The sequence below is a fragment of the Watersipora subatra genome, chromosome 1, assembly GCF_963576615.1.
Source record: "Watersipora subatra chromosome 1, tzWatSuba1.1, whole genome shotgun sequence".
Lineage (NCBI taxonomy): Eukaryota > Metazoa > Bryozoa > Gymnolaemata > Cheilostomatida > Watersiporidae > Watersipora > Watersipora subatra.
The window spans coordinates 17,902,530-17,922,356 of record NC_088708.1 but is presented as its reverse complement, the minus strand read 5'-3'; the positions used below and the strand labels follow the sequence as shown (position 1 = coordinate 17,922,356).

The 19,827-nt window shown below is 36.6% G+C and overlaps 2 protein-coding genes across 2 annotated transcripts in view; one reads left to right on the top strand and one right to left on the bottom strand.

The window, feature by feature from the left end:
• LOC137406741 (KICSTOR complex protein SZT2-like) overlaps positions 1 to 6,498 on the top strand; it is a 136,864-nt gene extending 130,366 nt beyond the window's left edge. Inside the window, exons 69-72 of the mRNA XM_068093375.1 lie at positions 1,609 to 1,690; positions 4,742 to 4,942; positions 5,115 to 5,183; positions 6,357 to 6,498. Coding sequence (XP_067949476.1) covers positions 1,609 to 1,690; positions 4,742 to 4,942; positions 5,115 to 5,183; positions 6,357 to 6,470 — 466 coding nt within the window. The 3' untranslated portion in view covers positions 6,471 to 6,498. The remainder of the gene's footprint in view (positions 1 to 1,608; positions 1,691 to 4,741; positions 4,943 to 5,114; positions 5,184 to 6,356) is intronic.
• Positions 6,484 to 19,656, bottom strand: LOC137392835 (pre-mRNA-splicing factor ISY1 homolog). The gene is made up of 5 exons (XM_068079172.1): positions 19,496 to 19,656; positions 10,200 to 10,399; positions 7,730 to 7,873; positions 7,503 to 7,628; positions 6,484 to 7,064 (listed from the first exon to the last, which is right to left on the bottom strand). Exons 1-5 carry the CDS (start codon positions 19,563 to 19,565, stop codon positions 6,759 to 6,761), a joined length of 846 nt encoding a protein of 281 aa, XP_067935273.1. The 5' UTR covers positions 19,566 to 19,656; the 3' UTR covers positions 6,484 to 6,758.
• Positions 19,657 to 19,827: the final 171 nt, after the last annotated feature.

Here is a 19,827-nt window from a genome sequence, read left to right as displayed (position 1 = left end):
GTTCCTTTTTTAATGCAGTCTTAATACTACGACGTATATGAGAAAAAGTTTTCTCATTTACTATGGAAAATGAGCTACTGTGTATTTTGTGTTGAAAATGGTACTGTATCCTTATTTATAACCTTACATCATTACTGCCCCATACTTGTATGTTGTAATACTTAATATCTTAGTAAGTTAGTTCTTGAATATTTAGCCATCGTACTTGCGTTTTTAGCTTACCTTTTATGCCTTTCTGTTTTGCACTCATTATGCAGTCATTGCCCGCCCTGTCTGTGTGACCATGGCAGTCAGTTGTCAGGATTTCGACAAATGATTTGTCTTCTAGTCTTCTCTAGTCTATTCTTCTTCAGTCTTCTATTTAATAAAAAATATCTACGGATATACATTTTGCAACCCATAATTTGGTATTTTGCGGCTATTTTGATCACATGCAGTTTCTCTTTATTTGTGCTAAAAGTTTCCATTCAAAATGGCATCGCGTAAAATATTTTGCTCTGTGCTAAAAAAAAGGTTGACACTAGTATACTGTAATATCATATTAAATTGTTTGGACACTAACTGTTTGGGCACTAATTGTTTGGACACTAGTTCAGCTGTGCAGAAGAGGAGTCGAGGTCAGAAGATACTGCGCAAAGTATTGAACAGCCAGAAGAATCTGAAATGGTTTTAAATGAAGGCAACAATCAGAACGCAACTAACCAAGCAAACGATGCTAATATTTTTGTTTTAAAAATGTTAATATTTATTTTTAAATGTTAATTTTTGTTGCTACATGTATTATAATTATGGTTTGTTTATGTCACACGTTTTCGAATATATATTTGTAGCATTTTGTAGATCATTATTATTATAACATAAATTTGCATATTCATAACGTATTATTTGATAGCATCCTTACGGTTATCATAACTCGGCTTACAATGGATCGGCGCTCATAACTCCTCTTCTATGTATTTCACATAAAAAGCCAGTTTTGGCTGCGAACTGTAAAAAAATATTGATGAGTGCAAGGAGCTTTTATACAACCTTGTTAAATATAGTTATAAAATGAAAATATATCTTCAAATTTAAAAGGAAATAAAAAACTTGAAAGTTCTAACAAATGGCAACGCAGGCTGTAAGATCATCGTTGGTTAATTGCAAGCAATGTATATCAACTGGTAGAGCTATGTATCAGCTTCCTCGTGCATATTTATTTAGAAAATCTAACCCTTTTGGAGGCAAAAAGTTTGCTATCTCACCTCCAGCGTTGTAATGTCGCACCGCTTGAAAAAGAGTGCAAAATATAGGCAACATTCGATTCGCTTGTGAAAGGGTTAAATTGTCTTCTCCAGGGTTATGTGTTAAAGGTGTGTTAAAAGTGTTAAGTTGAGGATTAATTCTTCTCACCATTCTAACGAGGTGTTTGGAAAATACAATGCCACCCTTTATTTGAATGTCACCTCTGATAAAGCGCCACTTTAAAGGAAGAGCTGGAAAATAGAGCGCCATGGCATTCAAATAAAGATTTTACGGTAGTTTCAAGCACTAGTTAGTTTCTAGTTGTCTGCAGCCTCTCAAGCTTTATGGCTACATGGAATTGTAATTTGCCATGTTCTCCTGCAGGGATAGGCTCACCAAGCTAGTAGAAGAGGCAAGCCTACAGTGTCGCAAGCAAGAGCTCTGGAAGCGAATGCAGTCAGATCAGGTAGGAGACGGTTGCACAGTGTACACTGCCATAATTATTTTTATTCTTGTGTAGTCAGATAATGTAATAATACAAACAATCAAAATGTCGGCTTGTTAGAAATACTTTTTTGCAAATATTCACTTTTTAAAAAATTCTTTTGAAAGAGTTATGCTCAGAAGCTATTATTTTAGATGGGAGCTTGAACAAATATTTATTTTTATATTTGCTAAATAGCGTTTTCATGTATTAGAAAATTATAATGAATTTAATTTTAACTTTTGAAGTTTTGTCCTTTGTTGTGTTAAGTACCAATGCATTCAGCTGGTCTAGGCATGATCCACATGGCACTGAATTTGTATAAACTACATCTTGTTGTTTTGCATTTAGTCATAACAATATTTGGGCTTATAATGTTTCACTTTTGATTTCAATAGGACCCCAATATCTGGCCTTATTGGATTATGACTGAATTGGATGCCATACATGCTGCTGATGGTTTACCTATTGTTAAAGCGTTGATACTTTGTTGGCATTGATAACTTACTGTGTAAAAATATCTAAAAGTACACAGAAAAAGAATTTAAAATATTTTTGTAATGTTTTTCGGCTGTTGGGATGCCAATGAGCCTTCTAATTACTTAGATTATGAGGTAATTACAATGCATGGAACACTCAGTTTCCCTTTGTTTTGTTTCATCAAACCAATGAATGAATGCTTTGCTGTAGGGAACTCAGCTGTCATATGTAGGGTTTGAGGAGAATGAATGCTTTGCCGTAGGGAACTCAGCTGTCATATGCAGGGTTTAAGGAGAATGAATGCTTTGCTGTAGGGAACTCAGCTATCATATGTAGGGTTTAAGGAAAATGAATGCTTTGCTGTAGGGAACTCAGCTGTCATATGTAGGGTTTGAGGAGAATGAATGCTTTGCTGTAGGGAACTCAGCTGTCATATGCAGGGTTTAAGGAGAATGAATGCTTTGCTGTGGGAACTCAGCTATCATATGTAGGGTTTAAGGAAAATGAATACTTTGCTGTAGGGAACTCAGCTGTCATATGTAGGGTTTGAGGAAAATGAATGCTTTGCCGTAGGGAACTCAGCTGTCATATGCAGGGTTTAAGGAGAATGAATGCTTTGCTGTAGGGAACTCAGCTGTCATATGTAGAGTTTAAAGAGAATGAGTGCTTTGCTGTTGGGAACTCAGCTGTCATATGTAGAGTTTAAGGAGAATGAATCCTTCGCTGTAGGGAACTCAGCTGTCATATGCAGAGTTTAAGGAGAATGAATCCTTTGCTGTAGGGAACTCAGCTGTCATATGTTGGGTTTAAGGAGAATTAATACTATGCTGTAGGGAACTCAGCTGTTATATGTAGAGTTTAAGGAGAATGAATACTTTGCTGTAGGGAACTCAGCTATCATATGTAGGGTTTAAGGAAAATGAATATTTTGCTGTAGGGAACTCAGCTGTCATATGTAGAGTTTAAGGAGAATCAATCCTTCGCTGTAGGGAACTCAGCTGTCATATGCAGAGTTTAAGGAGAATGAATCCTTTGCTGTAGGGAACTCAGCTGTCATATGTTGGGTTTAAGGAGAATTAATACTATGCTGTAGGGAACTCAGCTGTTATATGTAGAGTTTAAGGAGAATGAATACTTTGCTGTAGGGAACTCAGCTGTCATAATTATGTAAGGTTTAAGGAGAATGAATACTTTGCTGTAGGGAACTCAGCTGTTATATGTAGGGTGTCAGGAGAATGAATACTTTGCTGTAGGGAACTCAGCTGTCATATGTAGGGTTTGAGGAGAATGAATGCTTTGCTGTAGGGAACTCAGCTATCATATGTAGGGTTTAAGGAGAATGAATGCTTTGCTGTAGGGAACTCAGCTGTCATATGTAGAGTTTAAGAAGAATGAATACTTTGCTTTAGAGAACTCAGCTGTCATATGTTGGGTTTTACGGAAAATTAACACTTTGCTGTAGGGAACTCAGCTGTCATATGTAGAGTTTAAGGAGAATGAATCCTTCGCTGTAGGGAACTCAGCTGTCATATGCAGAGTTTAAGGAGAATGAATCCTTTGCTGTAGGGAACTCAGCTGTCATATGTTGGGTTTAAGGAGAATTAATACTATGCTGTAGGGAACTCAGCTGTTATATGTAGAGTTTAAGGAGAATGAATACTTTGCTGTAGGGAACTCAGCTGTCATATGTAAGGTTTAAGGAGAATGAATACTTTGCTGTAGGGAACTCAGCTGTCATATGTAGAGTTTAAGGAGAATGAATACTTTGCTGTAGGGAACTCAGCTGTCATATGTTGGGTTTAAGGAGAATTAATACTATGCTGTAGGGAACTCAGCTGTTATATGTAGGGTGTCAGGAGAATGAATACTTTGCTGTAGGGAACTCAGCTGTCATATGTAGGGTTTGAGGAGAATGAATGCTTTGCTGTAGGGAACTCAGCTATCATATGCAGAGTTTAAGGAGAATGAATCCTTCGCTGTAGGGAACTCAGCTGTCATATGCAGAGTTTAAGGAGAATGAATCCTTTGCTGTAGGGAACTCAGCTGTCATATGTTGGGTTTAAGGAGAATTAATACTATGCTGTAGGGAACTCAGCTGTTATATGTAGAGTTTAAGGAGAATGAATACTTTGCTGTAGGGAACTCAGTTGTCATATGTAAGGTTTAAGGAGAATGAATACTTTGCTGTAGGGAACTCAGCTGTCATATGTTGGGTTTAAGGAGAATTAATACTATGCTGTAGGGAACTCAGCTGTTATATGTAGGGTGTCAGGAGAATGAATACTTTGCTGTAGGGAACTCAGCTGTCATATGTAGAGTTTAAGGAGAATGAATACTTTGCTGTAGGGAACTCAGCTGTCATATGTTGGGTTAAGGAGAATTAATACTATGCTGTAGGGAACTCAGCTGTTATATGTAGAGTTTAAGGAGAATGAATACTTTGCTGTAGGGAACTCAGCTGTCATATGTAGAGTTTAAGGAGAATGAATACTTTGCTGTAGGGAACTCAGCTGTCATATGTAGGGTTTGAGGAGAATGAATGCTTTGCTGTAGGGAACTCAGCTGTCATATGTAGAGTTTAAGGAACTATTGGATCAGATTTACAAACAGAGGTTGAGTCTTGATGAGCGACTGGAGGCTTCAATCTACTCTATGCCTGTCTCTTGGTTCATCGCTCTAACCAAGGTTCTGTCAGTCAAGCACCCAAAACTCTACAGAGAAATCGCTCATCCAGATGAATTGCTCAAACACGCTGTAGGTTCCATTCGTGCATGGTCGCTGTTGCTCAATTAGTAGAGATTTGGTCTGCTCAGATTTATCTGTTCATCCTAAAGTCCGCTGTATCTTTATAGTAATTATGATACCTTTTTTGGTTAGCAATTTATGAAATTGATAAGCACTGATGAGTGAAATTGAATTGTTTTAGTTACTGCTGATCCCTGACAGAGAGGACGTCGCCATTCTTCTCAACATGGATATTGCGAGTGGCCAGTCGGTATGTACATTTGGTTGATTTTCAATTATGTAGGCAGTAGTAGCTAATGTTGGTAATACAAAAATGTCAGCGCTTTTTTTAAACATAATGTATCTATGGTATCAAGCAACCGACTCTGGCCATTACAAATGGCATTTGTCGATGCGTAGGTTGACAACTCTGTGTAGTTATGGTAAGTGTGGAAGTTTCACCATTGTTCATTAGATGTTCCCTCACTTCGTACGAGCATGGCTGATCATCGAAACTATAGAGCAGCCGGCGTTTCTCGACAGCTCTGGCCTCTCCATTAAAATGAACAATTGTGTTGATCAGTTATAACCGACTGGATTAAATGAATATTAGACTAATCTCTCCGTGATCTATTATGACTAAATGGTGAACATTTGCTCAAGCTGACATACATATTTTTTATTGCATGAATACCATAAGCAACTCTCCTTTTAAAACCATCACTATTATTGTGGCTGCAACTTTTTCAGCGTAGATGTAACCATAAAATAGTAGTATTTTGGATAACAGTATGGACATGGCATGCATCATATTTGTTTCTTATGTTTTTACATAACTACATTTAATACATAAATTTTAGTCTCCCAGACTCCATGTATATATTTGTGTATCTAGTTAAACTACGACTTACAATTAATTTTTAACATACAACACCCAAAGTCTTTCGAAGTATCTCAGTTCAGCAAATAAATGCAGAAAAAGGTTATGTGTAAGTTAGATTAGGTTTTGCCATATATTACCATCACTACCACCAAACCTATGCATTGCCGTGTCTTTACTTCCTGTCCCTAACATAAAGTAGAAATAAGTCTATTTTTTGCTGATTATAAACAGCTTCACTAATTTGGTTTTCTCATACGAGTGTATTTCAGACTTTAGCATTTAGCTTTTACATAGTTTTATGTAATGCATTTGTTTTGCTCCTAAATGCAAATACTCGAAAGTATTTAGTTTCCACATATTCAGCTCTGGAATGAATCGCACAAAATACTATGTATTCTCACATGAATATTTGTTGCAGCATATGGTCTTAACATGTGTTAAGACTGTTAATACTGGAACAATTTAACTCTATGTCTATGATTGATTGTATGTATGCTCGCATATATGTATATTTTATGAAATTCTGTGCAATCATGCTAATAACTATTCTATGATTGTTAGGAGCTGATGCTATTAGAAAATGAGGTAGTTGCTCATGATGAAGTTCTATGCAAGGCACTGGAGGACTTTGTGAACACCTTGTGTTTCCATATGTGGTCTCAAATGAGCAGCTAGTGACGGATAGGCAGCTGGTACCGGGCAAGATTGCTCAGGCTGGTATCGATTGCTGCCTCCTCTGATCCACATCAGATTTATCTAGTCATTCTTATTTATTTACTCGGCTTACATTCGCCGAGGTAATATTACAGTAACTAGTAAACCAAAGTATAAATGTATAAACCCTATTTACAATTTACAATAAATGACTAACCATTTAATTGCCTTTCACCTGAGTCTAAATATTTTTGTACAAATTCTTGTGGACATTTTTAACCATAATTTACAATAAAAGTTTTAACATGCTTATAACCCTAGAAGGGTTTTAGCCTCATTAGCCTGGGCCCTCAGTGTGTCACTAGCATACTTTTCGAGCAGTTCCCTTTTCTTTCTCATAACTATGGCCTCTTCCACCTCCTGCTGACTTGGCACAGGGACATGGGATATAAACTGTTTTGGTCCGTCTGCTGTTTCCATCACTTTATCGCATTCCTCTTCAATATCAGGTATTCTGTTCTCGGTGGCATCACCATATATATCTTCCTCTTGTTGCGCTTCCACCAAATTCTTTTGCTTTTTACTTTTCCATTGTTCAGCCAGCTCCTGTATAACCTGCAGTCAAACATGCCTGTGCATTTAGAAAGTGGCCATAAAAACATGAATAGCTAATAGTTAAAGATGCATGTGCACAAAATTTCAGTGGAATTTGTCAGAATGTATCGCTATTTTTCTATCATTTGTGTAATTGTTTTTTATGGTTGAGGTAATCTGACTGCCAGGATATTTCAAGACTGAAATCGACAAAACTTGATCGCAGTTAACACACTCGAAAGAAATATATGTGCGTCACTAAGTCACTATCTGCTATAGTTGATATAGGATATTGCGTTCAAGTTGCAGTGGTACACGTCTATCTTTTGTCCATCTATTTGCAACTATAGATCTCAAACATAAAAAACAATCGTAAATGATAAAAAAAATACCGGTACTTTCTGACAAAATCCACCAAAATTTTGTACAAGTTGATCCTTAATAGGCGTTACGCTTTACCTTTTTCTCCATCTCCCTTTCGAGTGGCACAAGGATTCCATCATCTTCATCTCGATAGCCATAGTAGTCAGCATCTATGTCCTTCATGAGCTCAGCTCGGGTCTTGCGGGGTGGTGGAGGGGGCTCCTGGTAAACAAATGGAATGATATTGCAGGTCTATATAAGTGCATTGTTACAATATCGTGTAGCGGACGACCACCAGGATCTTTCAGCAAACGTTAACAAACCTGCTCAAATAACTCCTTCACACCTGGCAGATCTTTCGCAGCACCAAAATATTTGTATCCTCGGTTGCCAGGCACTTCCTTGCCCTCATGGTCCAACATCTTGGGACCGATCTTTCTATAGTCCGGTCCTCCCAACTCTTTAATCTACAAATCATCAAACATTTCGCTGAATTGACAAATTTGAAAACAAACACTATTATGAATCAATAAAAGAGTGCTGCTTAAAATGGCTTACAGAATGTACAGACATGAGGCTTCAGGTATCACAAGGGTAAATGTACACAAGAGCTAAATATATGAGCATTGGAAATATTACATCCATTTATCACAGTTTTGCTAAACAAAAGAAAAATGTACACTTCAATTGCATAAAATGCTGGTTGACATGTTGTAAACCTATAAAATCTTGGATTTCACAGTAAGAAATTTTTGACATGTGATTGCGTACATTAGATGTTGGTGTTTTGCATGTAACAATTTGATGTAACGGTTACACACAACTCATCAAATAAAATTTCCAACAGCAATACACAAGCAATTATTACGACAAGTAAGATTCGAGACCCATATCTAACATCACGTGATGCAAAATGTGGTGCCGTCAAAAACTTGAATAGCTAACATCTACCATGGCGTGATACAGCATTCATCAGTTAGTTACACCAATAATACACTGGACACGCTGATACAAACCAAACCCACATCAGGCTGTTAGAACATCCAACACGACGAAATACAACCTGTTACAGCATAAAATAGCTGGTAACAACTAGTAGTATTTTATCAATTTTTTATCAGGTAGTATTTTATTTTGAATTTTTAGTTGTTTATTGTCTACAAACCATGAAAGATAGGGCAAACTCTGGTTGCAGAATGTAACATAAATCAAGTTACAAGTGGATGCAACATAACTAGCAACATAATTTATAGATGCAATATTATAATTAATTTGTATAAATCTCAGTCTGTCATCATTTGGTCTGTCCAGCTATAGCTCCATGTATTAAAATCTAAAAATGAAAGATCCACTTTGTGCTGGATTTGATCTCAAAACCTCCCGTTCACCAGATGACAACCTAACCAATTCAGCTAAGCGAGATGTAATGGATTAATTAGGCGACATGAGTCGTTATCTCAGTTAAAATACGCATAATAGCAGTTGGAGTTAGCACGTTGGAGTTGGTAAAGTTAGCATTAGTTGGAGTCACTAAAGCTTGCTCTTATTAGTAAGTTTGGCAATAAGGATAGTAGCTTACTCAAATTAGTCATTAGCAATGTACCAGGCTAATGGCAAGTGGCAGGCAACTACATTACCTGCCACTGTTTATAAGCTGTTTTTAACACCCGTGCAACGCCGAACATTCGGCTAGTGTTGATATATAACTACAAGTGTGCAACGACAAATGTCGCATAACAGTTGTCGATCATAAATCATCTGGTCACTGCAATAACACTACACTTTGGTTATAACAATTCTGAAAATTTTTACACTGACACAATTCTGTTTTTTTATATTTAAACTGTTGACTAAAATTGCGCAGTCACAGAATTATGTGTATCCATAGCTGACACAGCATAAACAATAGATTCAAGCGTGAGTAGTGCTGTTGGGACAAGCAACTTCCATTATGCAGAGTTTGGTTGGTCTAGCCAAAAACATTTCTCCTGGCACCACCACCATTTCTACCGGCACCACAACCATTTTTCCCGGCACCACCACCATTTCTCCCGGCACCACCACCATTTCTCCCGGCACCACCACCATTTCTACCGGCACCACCACCATTTCTCCCGGCACCACAACCATTTTTCCCGGCACCACCACCATTTCTCCCGGCACCACCACCACTTCTCCCGGCATCACCACCATTTCTCCCGGCACCACCACCATTTCTCCCGGCACCACCACCATTTCTCCCGGCACCACCACCATTTCTCCCGGCACCACCACCATTTTTCCTGGCACCACCACCATTCAAAAGTTGCCGCAAGTTTTGTGAGTTTTATTTTTCCACCATTTTTTCCACGATCTTCAATTGTTTTGGATTACATAGTAAATTATTCCAGGTGTCCATTTAAATCCAAACATCTCAATTGAAATGAATTCACAAAACTCCGTAATAGCTCAGCAAATAGTTTGTGAATTAATGAAAGCTAAATAAGGTTGAGCGCAAAATTAAATATTGTCTTCTCTTTTCAACTTATGTTAAAAATCCATAAAACTTGTGCGGCGGCTTGAGCGAGCCAATGTTCTAATAATGGCTCAGTACAAGTGTTTCGAAATTGGTCATAAATTACTCATCTTTTGCTATTATGAATCAGATATGATATACAATAGATTCGTGCAACTTTAAACAAAATGGTGGGTTTGAGGAAGCATTGTTGGTGAGATTGATGAGAATTGTATAATGGAAGGTTCTAGATGAAGATGGTCGAGGATACCTCAGGCTCATGCAACTTCTACACTCACCCTGTCTTCCCAATGGCCTTTCTCACGCAGCAGTTTGTTGATCTCATCATTTAAATCACGCAGTTTAAACTCTCCGAGACCCGCATTCTGTATCTGTGAAACCTTTTTAGAAACTTCACCAATAATTTGTCTTCTCCATCTTTCTGCTTTTTGGACGTCATCACATTCAGTCGCCAAATACGGCCGCCTTTCTTTCTCTTCTGTAACATTAAACGAAGCCTGATAAAAATGACCAGATAGACATAAAAAATCAAAAACATCAGGTATAAAACATAGCTTAGAAATCTGTATCACCCAGAGCAAATTTTTCATCTAGCAATAACATTAATAATCCATATTTGTGATTGACTTATGCTACTGATCATACGTAAGCATGCCAAATAATTAAACTTTGTCTTAGGATTAGATTACACAGGATTAAAATTAGGGTTATGAGGTTAGTTTGGTAGTTTACTAAGGTAGAAAATGGCGCAACTTCATAAATTATTACGGTTATTATGCCCTTAAAAACACAGAGTACCGACCTGGCTTACAAATGAATCTATCCCAACATAAACACCTACTTTGTTTATAATGCAGCATGTTTATTACACCAAAGGGTAGTTACGAGAGGGAGATGATGCTAAAGAAACTTCTGTAACAATATGATACAGTTAACAATATGGTTATCCTGGGGTAAGATTGGTACATTTGCTCAGACTATGTTTTTCCTCAGCTCAGCTAACACTTGCTTTACATAGAGAGTGTTTACTTATAGCCTGTCTATCTGATATCGTAAAAACGTTTGCTCGCTGATGGCCTAGGTATGAAACACTTGCTTCAGTCTCAGGGTCAAACCTGCTGCCACTTTCAAATATTCTTAAATCATCAAGTGCTTTATGATTGGGCCCATTGAACAAACTGTTAATCACATTAAGAATGATAAAAGACCTAAAATTGTACTAGAAGCCAATCTTTGTGATTTGTAAGTTACTTTATTTTGGGGGAAGCTTCCGCTTCAAGGCCTGTTACACTGTTTAATAAAATAAGCTACCCTATTTAGTTTTCTTCTGCTAGATGTCTATAGTCAAGAGTGTCAGAGAATCATTTAGTCTATTATCTAAACGGCAAGGAGGAAGTTTTTTATTCAGCATCTTTTCAGGAGCATTCTAAAGGGTTGAGATAATTATCTTCCATTTTTAAAATGGGACATAATTCTGTAGAATATGAGTTTTTGGCATACAAACTCGAGTCTGGAACGGATTAAACTTGCATCTTAATGTGCCACTATATATGCGCTTTTATATATGTACATGTATATTTATATAGTGAAACCTCTATTTGAACGCCATGGTCCTTTATTTTTCAACCTTCTCTATAGTGGCCTTTTATTAGACATGGCGTTCAAATAAAGAGTGGCGGTGTATTTTTCAACTAATTTGTCAGAATTTTGGGAAGATAAATTTGAACCTTTAACAGGCGAAGCGATGCTAATGTCGCTTATATTCTGCATTCTCCTTCAGGCGGATCGACATGATGTGCCATCGGACTCAGCATTTTTGCTAAACCATTTTTCATGTATGTCGAAGTATCAGACTGAATTAAACAAGGAACTACTTGGATTATAAAATATTAATGTGATAAAGTAATTAATTATTTCGATGAAATTATTTTATAAAAGAAATTGTAAAGCTTTGGAGCTAGAAGATTAAAAAGAGCTTTTTTAAGTTTCAAAGATGATTTTAATATTTTTTTAAAATATTTAATGTTTCAAAGTTAGAGAATGCCATAACAACGGCTGATATTACCTCATACAGTGTTTCTGAAAAGTATTATCATCGCTCATCAAAATGCTACAAATGCAAAGTCTCCAGATAAGATTGTAAACCAGATTATGGAAGAATCTGAAAACAATGGAAGGATTTAGACTTAGTGACTTCAAATCGTAGTGTAGTTCTAATGATTGTGACGATCGATTTTTTTGCACCGTTACTACAGTCCTGGCAGCCATTACAGCAACAACAAAAAATTAATTGTTAATGATGTAACCGAGTCATTACTAGTAAAGTTTTGAGGACACTTTCCTACTGATCACTTTGTATTACAAATAGAGGAGGCTTTTAATTAAAGGTTGACGCAATATTTTTAACCCTTCTTCTATAGTGGCGTTCTATTAGAGCAGGCATTAAAATAGAGGTTTCACGGTATGTACCCATCAGCCATAGTCAACTTCATTAGACGAATCCAAAGCAGATGTCTTGGATAATTCTCTCAAAGCAGGTAATCCTAGAACAACAGTTCTATGCATTCCAAGCATTTACTAAAATCCCATGCAAAGTCCCAATTGCTGTCGACCAATCAGCATTGCCCTATCTTAAACACTCAACCTAAATGACAAGTCGTAAATTTTCAGTCTTCATTTATTTTTCCTTTTATTCTCTTATCATGCACCATCATGATCTCTTATCATGTACCATCATGTATTATCATGATCTCTTATGCAAATCAGTGTTAATTGTTCTGAGATAATTTCAGAGACACATTGGGACAAATATGCACAGTTCCTCAGAAAGGAAGCACTTAGCCACTAGATGTGCACTCACTACTAAAAAGGGTGTACAGACTTGCGTAGAAAAATGTCTGGGCTGCAGGACACTCCCTGCTCCCTAGCCCTCTCCTCTTATAATGCATCACCATTGCCCTGCATCCCTTCCTTCTTGCCTAACATTCTCAGACTGACTCAATTCAACTTCTTTTACATTCACACCTCATCCCTAGAATTATCTCTCATTACATATCTTCTCATTAAGTCCTGCTCAAGGTCAACCACTCACAAAAATATATTACGGTAGACGCTCCTACAATGTAAATAATCTGTTCCAAGAATGTTTTCATTATAGGGATTTTAGGTGGTAACAACCGTAATATACTTGTAATTTGCCTAATCAATTCCAAAATATTCCCAAACTCACCCTTCTAAAAGTAAAAACTAGATTTAACTTTTTAACTTACCGACTCTACAGTAGCTGTGGTGTTATTGATTAGTAATAATAACTTTTCTGTTTGTCCTATCACTCTTACACGGTTTAGGAACAATGAATACAATAATTTTAAGCTAAGAGAAACACTATGGTGGTCAATGTCACTAGTCCCCATATCTTCAATATCAATCAGTTTTTTTGACATTTTTAACTAAAGAGCGATTAGGAGCGTGCCAGTATTTATCGACAGTGAACAAAATATGACCGCCAAAGCGTGTGTACTAAACAGGGTATTTGTGCTCAAATAGAGCGCCAAAATCGGGTAGTAAATTGGATTTGATCATTGTAGTCTTATCACATATGAAATCATCACTCTGTGGCATGCATGTTAATGGTTTACAATTATTATGTATGGCCTTATTTGTTCCAGCTCCATTCTTTGTGGCAATTTGTGTAAAAAAGCTTAAAGATTGACTTGCAACAAAATTCACCTTACAGTTATTTGGTATCAAAAGATTCACCATGTCTTACTCTGCTATATTGTAGGTGCAAAATATGTGGAAATGTGATTACAAGCTCTTAAAAGCTCAAAATCGAACAGTTCACCGCAGCCATCACAAAAATGCTGTAGATCGGAATCCCTTTCCAAAACGGCTCAAATGGGACATAGATAAACACGATGCCGTCTGTTTACACTTCCATGCAACTTTATTCGTCGAATTATTTTCACAAATATACTTCACGCATTCAATAAATTCATGTCTACTGTCCTTAAGCGTCTGTTTCATCATCATTGTAATGCTGTCACATTGAACAGTGATATCTCAAAACCTCCTGTAAAAATTCGTGTAATTTTTTAACCTTAGCTCGAAGGAGTGCATATCATCCTCTGATAAACATGACGAGCCTGTTGGTCACCTGTGACAGTAAAAAAATGCTGTAGAAATTATCCGCGCTGTTAGGCAGAAAGTATGGGTCACAAGATCAGATTACGACTAGACGATTAGATCAAGCCGAAACAAAACTTTAAAGTAGCGAGCATCTATATTTGATACGGGCATTCCGGTAGAACCTGATGCGTTTGTCATAAACTAGTGCTATGAGACATTTCATATTGAGTCTTTTATTGGCCTTTCAATTTACATGATAACACCACGTGTCAAAACAATAATCAAAATGTTTGAGAACATCATCAAAATAAAGAGATTCCAAACTACGGCGTTTTCGTGAAGGCTGCGATTAACTGTTCGTTTTTGAACTTTGAAGAGCTTGTAATCGCATGTCCACATATTTTACACATACAACACAGCAGAGTAAGACATGGTGAATCTTTTGATACTAAATAACTGTAATATGAATTTTGTTGCAAGTCAACCTTTAAGATACTATAGTCTGCTTTTTCTATGAGTTGTATTACCTTTTATAAAACTTCGAGTTTTTTTACACTGGTTAATAAATAGCAGACTACTGAGTATGTATGGTACATCAAATGCCTCTGCTATGCTCCCTCCTAAAAAGCCATGGCACAAGACAGCAATTCAAAGCTGGAGTCGCATAACATTGGGAAAGCTTGACATCAAGAGTAAACAATTAGTGAATACTGACCTTAATTTTGATACTCCAAAAATTTTATTAAAAAATACCAGCATGCCATCTGCACTCCCATTTCAATTTATATATAATATGATATATATAATATGATATATTTCTTTAAAACATTTAGGAACTGCATTCACACTGAGTCAGTTGAACATGTGTTCAAATCAGAGGATCAGTTCTTTGTCAGTGACTGCCCGGTCTGTGTTTGGTCCAAAGCATAAGTATTTTTCTACATTGTTTTCCTTCGCTTTTAAATGGAGGTAGTAAATATACAGTCTCCATTTACCAGGTGAGCAAACTCAGGACTGCAAAAGTATACCACTCTCCCATAATTATGAGTTGTGTCGATACTCCAGACAGGTAGCCGAGTAGTAGATGAGACTTGGTTGAATTAATTATTATCTTAAAACACTACCAAAGATTTGACAGATCCAAAACATTTCAGACGAAGTTAGAAAAAATCTACCTTTTATTGCAAGATAACTATCCAATTAGAACTAAGCAAAACTGTAAGTTCTAAGTACCTTGACAAACCTGACACCTTATGCATATAATAGTCTTCGTTAAAGGATTTTGGAAGCTTCTAGGTTTCCAATTGATATGACAAGGCCAAATATAGGGGTAAAAATCCTATGGAGTGGTATGTGTGAGCTGGTAAAGGTTTGATGTCTAATTCATGTTATTTTACAGTTGCAAATGAAAGAGCCAATGTAGCATAAATAATGGCATCATCAAGATTGCAAAAGTGGAGACCAATGTGGGCATATATTCCTTTTTTAGCTGATACAGTATTACATCAACATACATTGCACAAGGGTGATGCTATATCTCGCCTCTTCCACTAGTTGTCCGCCTCTGCTGTCTATGAACATCTGCTAATCTTTTATCTCGATGCTTGCGTAAATTGTCATATCATCTTTCCGGTTTTTCGGCTATAATTTACACTAAATCGTGTTATTGGCAAAGAGCAGAAGCACTGTGCTTCCGGCCTACAGTCTGGGAGATACACCAGTGGAATGGAAGGAGGATATAAAATACCTGGATGTCACTCTACAGACTGAGCTGAGATTTGAAAAACACAACACAAAAAACCCGAAAGGCATGTAAGGTCCTCAGCATGCTGAAATATGTAAAATATATTGCCCTTAAACAATGCCGTCTCATAAAATACACCAGCCTATGCAAACCAATAGTAGAACTTCCAGAAACGGTGTGAAATGAATCTTTAAAAAGCACCATACATGTCAAGATGGGGCAGAACAATGTTATAAGATTCAAGCAAGACTTGAGGGAAGAAAAAGTGAAACTGACGGACGCAATGAATTAGGGCTGCAAATGCTAAAAAGCGTCGAAAAAATCAGTTTGACATTACTGACCAGTATCCTGCAAGCAGAGGACATTCACATTGTACGCTTGTTAGCCTATGACGAGATAGTAGATGATCGTACAACGATGATGCTGACCACACGATCAGCAGGTCGTGGCGAGCCACCATCAATTCGCACACCACAGATGCTACCACCAAAGCTTTCTGGCAAGGACCATATGCGAAATGAGGGCTGCCCAACTAAGCATGACCAGCGGTATTGCTAAACAGCGGGTCAAACATATCATCAGATCAGATTAGATTGTTCTCACTGAGAGCCTCTAAAGGCAAAAAGACATGAAAACTGAGTTTCAAGAACCTTTTTTGTTTATTTTTTACTTTTATTTATTTTATTCTTCATTTTATATTTATTTATTGACATATACATGTACAAATCTCTCCGGTTAAATCAAAACTAAACATCTGTACACTCGACATCCCCTCGAAGAACTCTAGTTGTTTTGACCAAAAGGAGTGAAAATATTGCCCTGATTTTATAGATGGCATGTACAATTCCCTATTTTGTCTTGTATCGTGCGGGTTATTGGGAAAAGTAAAAGTGTTTTGAATAACACCAGAACTCAACACTTTGCAATATAGTTTTATTCGGGCATCTTTTCTACATTCTTGTAATGATTTTATGTTAGTGCTTTCCCTTAATTATGAAAAGCTTACTGGTGATCTTATGCGGTAAACAAATTTCAGACATTTATTTTGGATTTTCTCGATCTTCTTGATCTTTTTTTAAATGTGGGTCCCACACCTGGCAAGCATATTCAAGGCCTGATCGTATCAGAGTCTTGTATGCCACTAATCTTGTCTTAGTGTCAGCTGTTTTAAGAACTCTATGTAACATTCCTACTAGTCTGTTAGCTTTTGATGTAATTTTATCTATGTGTTTTTCCCATTTTAATTTACTACTCAGCTCAACTCCTAAATATGGATTAGAGTCAACATTTGTTAACTTTACATTATGTAAATAGCAGTCTTGCTGAGATTTCAGTTCACCGATGAAAAAAACTGAACACTTTGAAGGATTGAAAGAAAGTTGCCAGATGCGGGACCATTCCTCGAAAGTCATTAAATCTTCGTTTAAAACTGCACTCTCGCTTCTTAAATTGTACACAAGGGCATCATCTGCAAACATGACATTCCGATGTTATTTTGCCTGGCAAGTCATTTACATAAACAAGAAACGGAAGCGGACCCAAAACCGATCCCTGAGGAACCCCAGAGAGAACATCGCAAAAATGTGATTCAACACCCTTCACTGAAACAAATTGCTTCCTACTAATTAAAAAATTTCTAATCCATGATATAAATATATAGCAAACGCCAAGGCTTTCTAACTTAAATAACAATTTCCGATGATTTACTGAATCAAAGGCCTTTGAAAAGTCCAGTATCAAAACATCTGTGATATGATGTTTCTCTTTATTTAAAGCTAAATCATTGAAAGTATGGATCAGTTGTTTCACATGATCTGTCTTTACGGAAACCATGCTGAGAGTCACAAAATATTTTGTTTTCGTCAAAAAATTGATGAATGTTGGAAGCTATTATGTGTTCCAGTAACTTGCAAGTAATACAAGTCAATGAGACAGGCCTGTAATTGTTTGGTTGCTTTCTATCGCCCTTTTTAAAAATTGGTTTCACCTTGGCAAGCTTCCATATATCCGGAAGAGAGCTCGAGGTCAGAGAGTACTTAAATATTTCAGATAATGCGTGAACAATACAAGCAGAAAAAGTCTTTAGAAGTATGCCAGTCAGATTGTCTGGACCACATGATTTAGCAACTTTAATGTCATTGAGAATTTCAGAACACCTTCCTTTTTTATTTCAAAAACAGAATCATCGACATCATATTTCTCAAAATCAGTTGGCAAAGGTTTATCGTCGTCAACAACAAACACCGACTGAAAAAAGCGATTAAGCATATTAGCTTTTTCCGTTGATGACTTTGATGTAGATCCATTTAGAGTTAGGTTGGGTATAACATCACAACCGTTGCTCTTTGCTTTTTTAAGGTGTCTGTAAAATGCCTTGATATCCCCTGACAGTAATGGTTTATAAAGGGTTTTAGATAGATGTCTTTTTAGCTTGTAACACGAGCATTTTGTTACATTTCTGTGTGTTTTTGTTCCTTGTAACATTATAGTTAGTTTTATGAGTTTTCATTAAACGATAAAAAAAGTTCTGTTTTTTTATAGCATTTGACAAGCGTTTTGTAAACCATGATGGTTGTTGTGTAGTTTTTCTTGTTCTAACTAGCACACATGTTTGTTTTAATGCCTGCATACCTGCACAAAATATTTGGAAATCTTATTGATGGACTCACCAGCTTTAATACAGCTAAGTATATTTGTCTCACACTCCGCAAAGACCTCAAAGCCTTTTACAAGATCAGCCTTGTTGTAGAAAAATACTTGAGTTTCCCTGAAAACCTCCTGATTTAGTTGTGTGAGATCAAGCCTAATATTTATCAAACTGTGGTCACTATATATAGGGGTAGAGACAATCACATCCTGAACAAAAGACTTGTTGGCAAACACTAGATCCAACGTATTCCCTTTGTTATGGGTAGTTTGGAAGACATTCATAGGAGGGAAGTTCATAGGAAGTTCATAGGAGAGTTCAGCTATTTTTGATAGAAAAGGATTATTGATATTATAGTCTCCATCTGCAACAAAATCTACCCAATCAATATTTGGCATGTTAAAGTCACCACAAATTAACAGAGCTTGATTTCTAACTACACTATCAACTTCAGAAAGAAGTGATGGAATAAGCATTGGATCTTGATTGCTTGGTGGTCTGTATACTATGAGCAAAAATATAGAGAATATGTTTGTCAAAGAGAATTTTATCAACAAGGATTCAGAAGAAGACTGGAGTGGAATAATATCTGAAGGATAGTCATTACGAATATATGCAGCAACTCCTTCTCCATGTTCATTTCTATCATTTCTATGCAACTGAAAGTTTATAATTTCTAGCTCTCCAGTATGAACATCTGATCCCAAATGGGTTTCAGTTAAGCAAATTGCAAATATATTTGGTGACAGCTGGAGCTCCCATTCTAGAAAATGAACTTTGTTGCGGAGAGAACAAATATTTGTGTGCAGAACATGCATGCTAATATCATCATTTCCTCTAACTATTTTTGCTGATGGCTCCTCATTTTGTTTATGTTATTCATTTATCTCAACCACTCAATATCATAGCACACAATTAAACATATCATGCACTCTCACTACAACGGTGACAGAAGAGTTCTACCTAATCAGAGATTATAGTCTATTCAGCACTTAAAACAACAAGGCATCGTCATAATGAAGTATAACGATGTTATTCCACATGGATCTAGTTACCTCCTTTTCCTTCAAATGCAGCCCTCCATCGTGCCAATGCTGTCATAGCTTTTTCTGTATTTCTAGCCATTGTGACTAAATGGTTTAAATCTTATTATATTATTCAAAAACAATGAAAAAATTGCAAACTTTGCCTATTACAATTTCACATGTTCTCACATCAAAACTTTCGCAAATCAATGAAGTCTATATAAAAACTATGAGTTAAGAATGCAAGTGGTTGGAGAGGTCTTGCTCGTGAGCCAGCTATACTAACACTATGTGAACAATTCAAATTTTATAATTAAGTTGAAAATTATAATAGTAAAAAATATTAAAACTATTGTTTATAG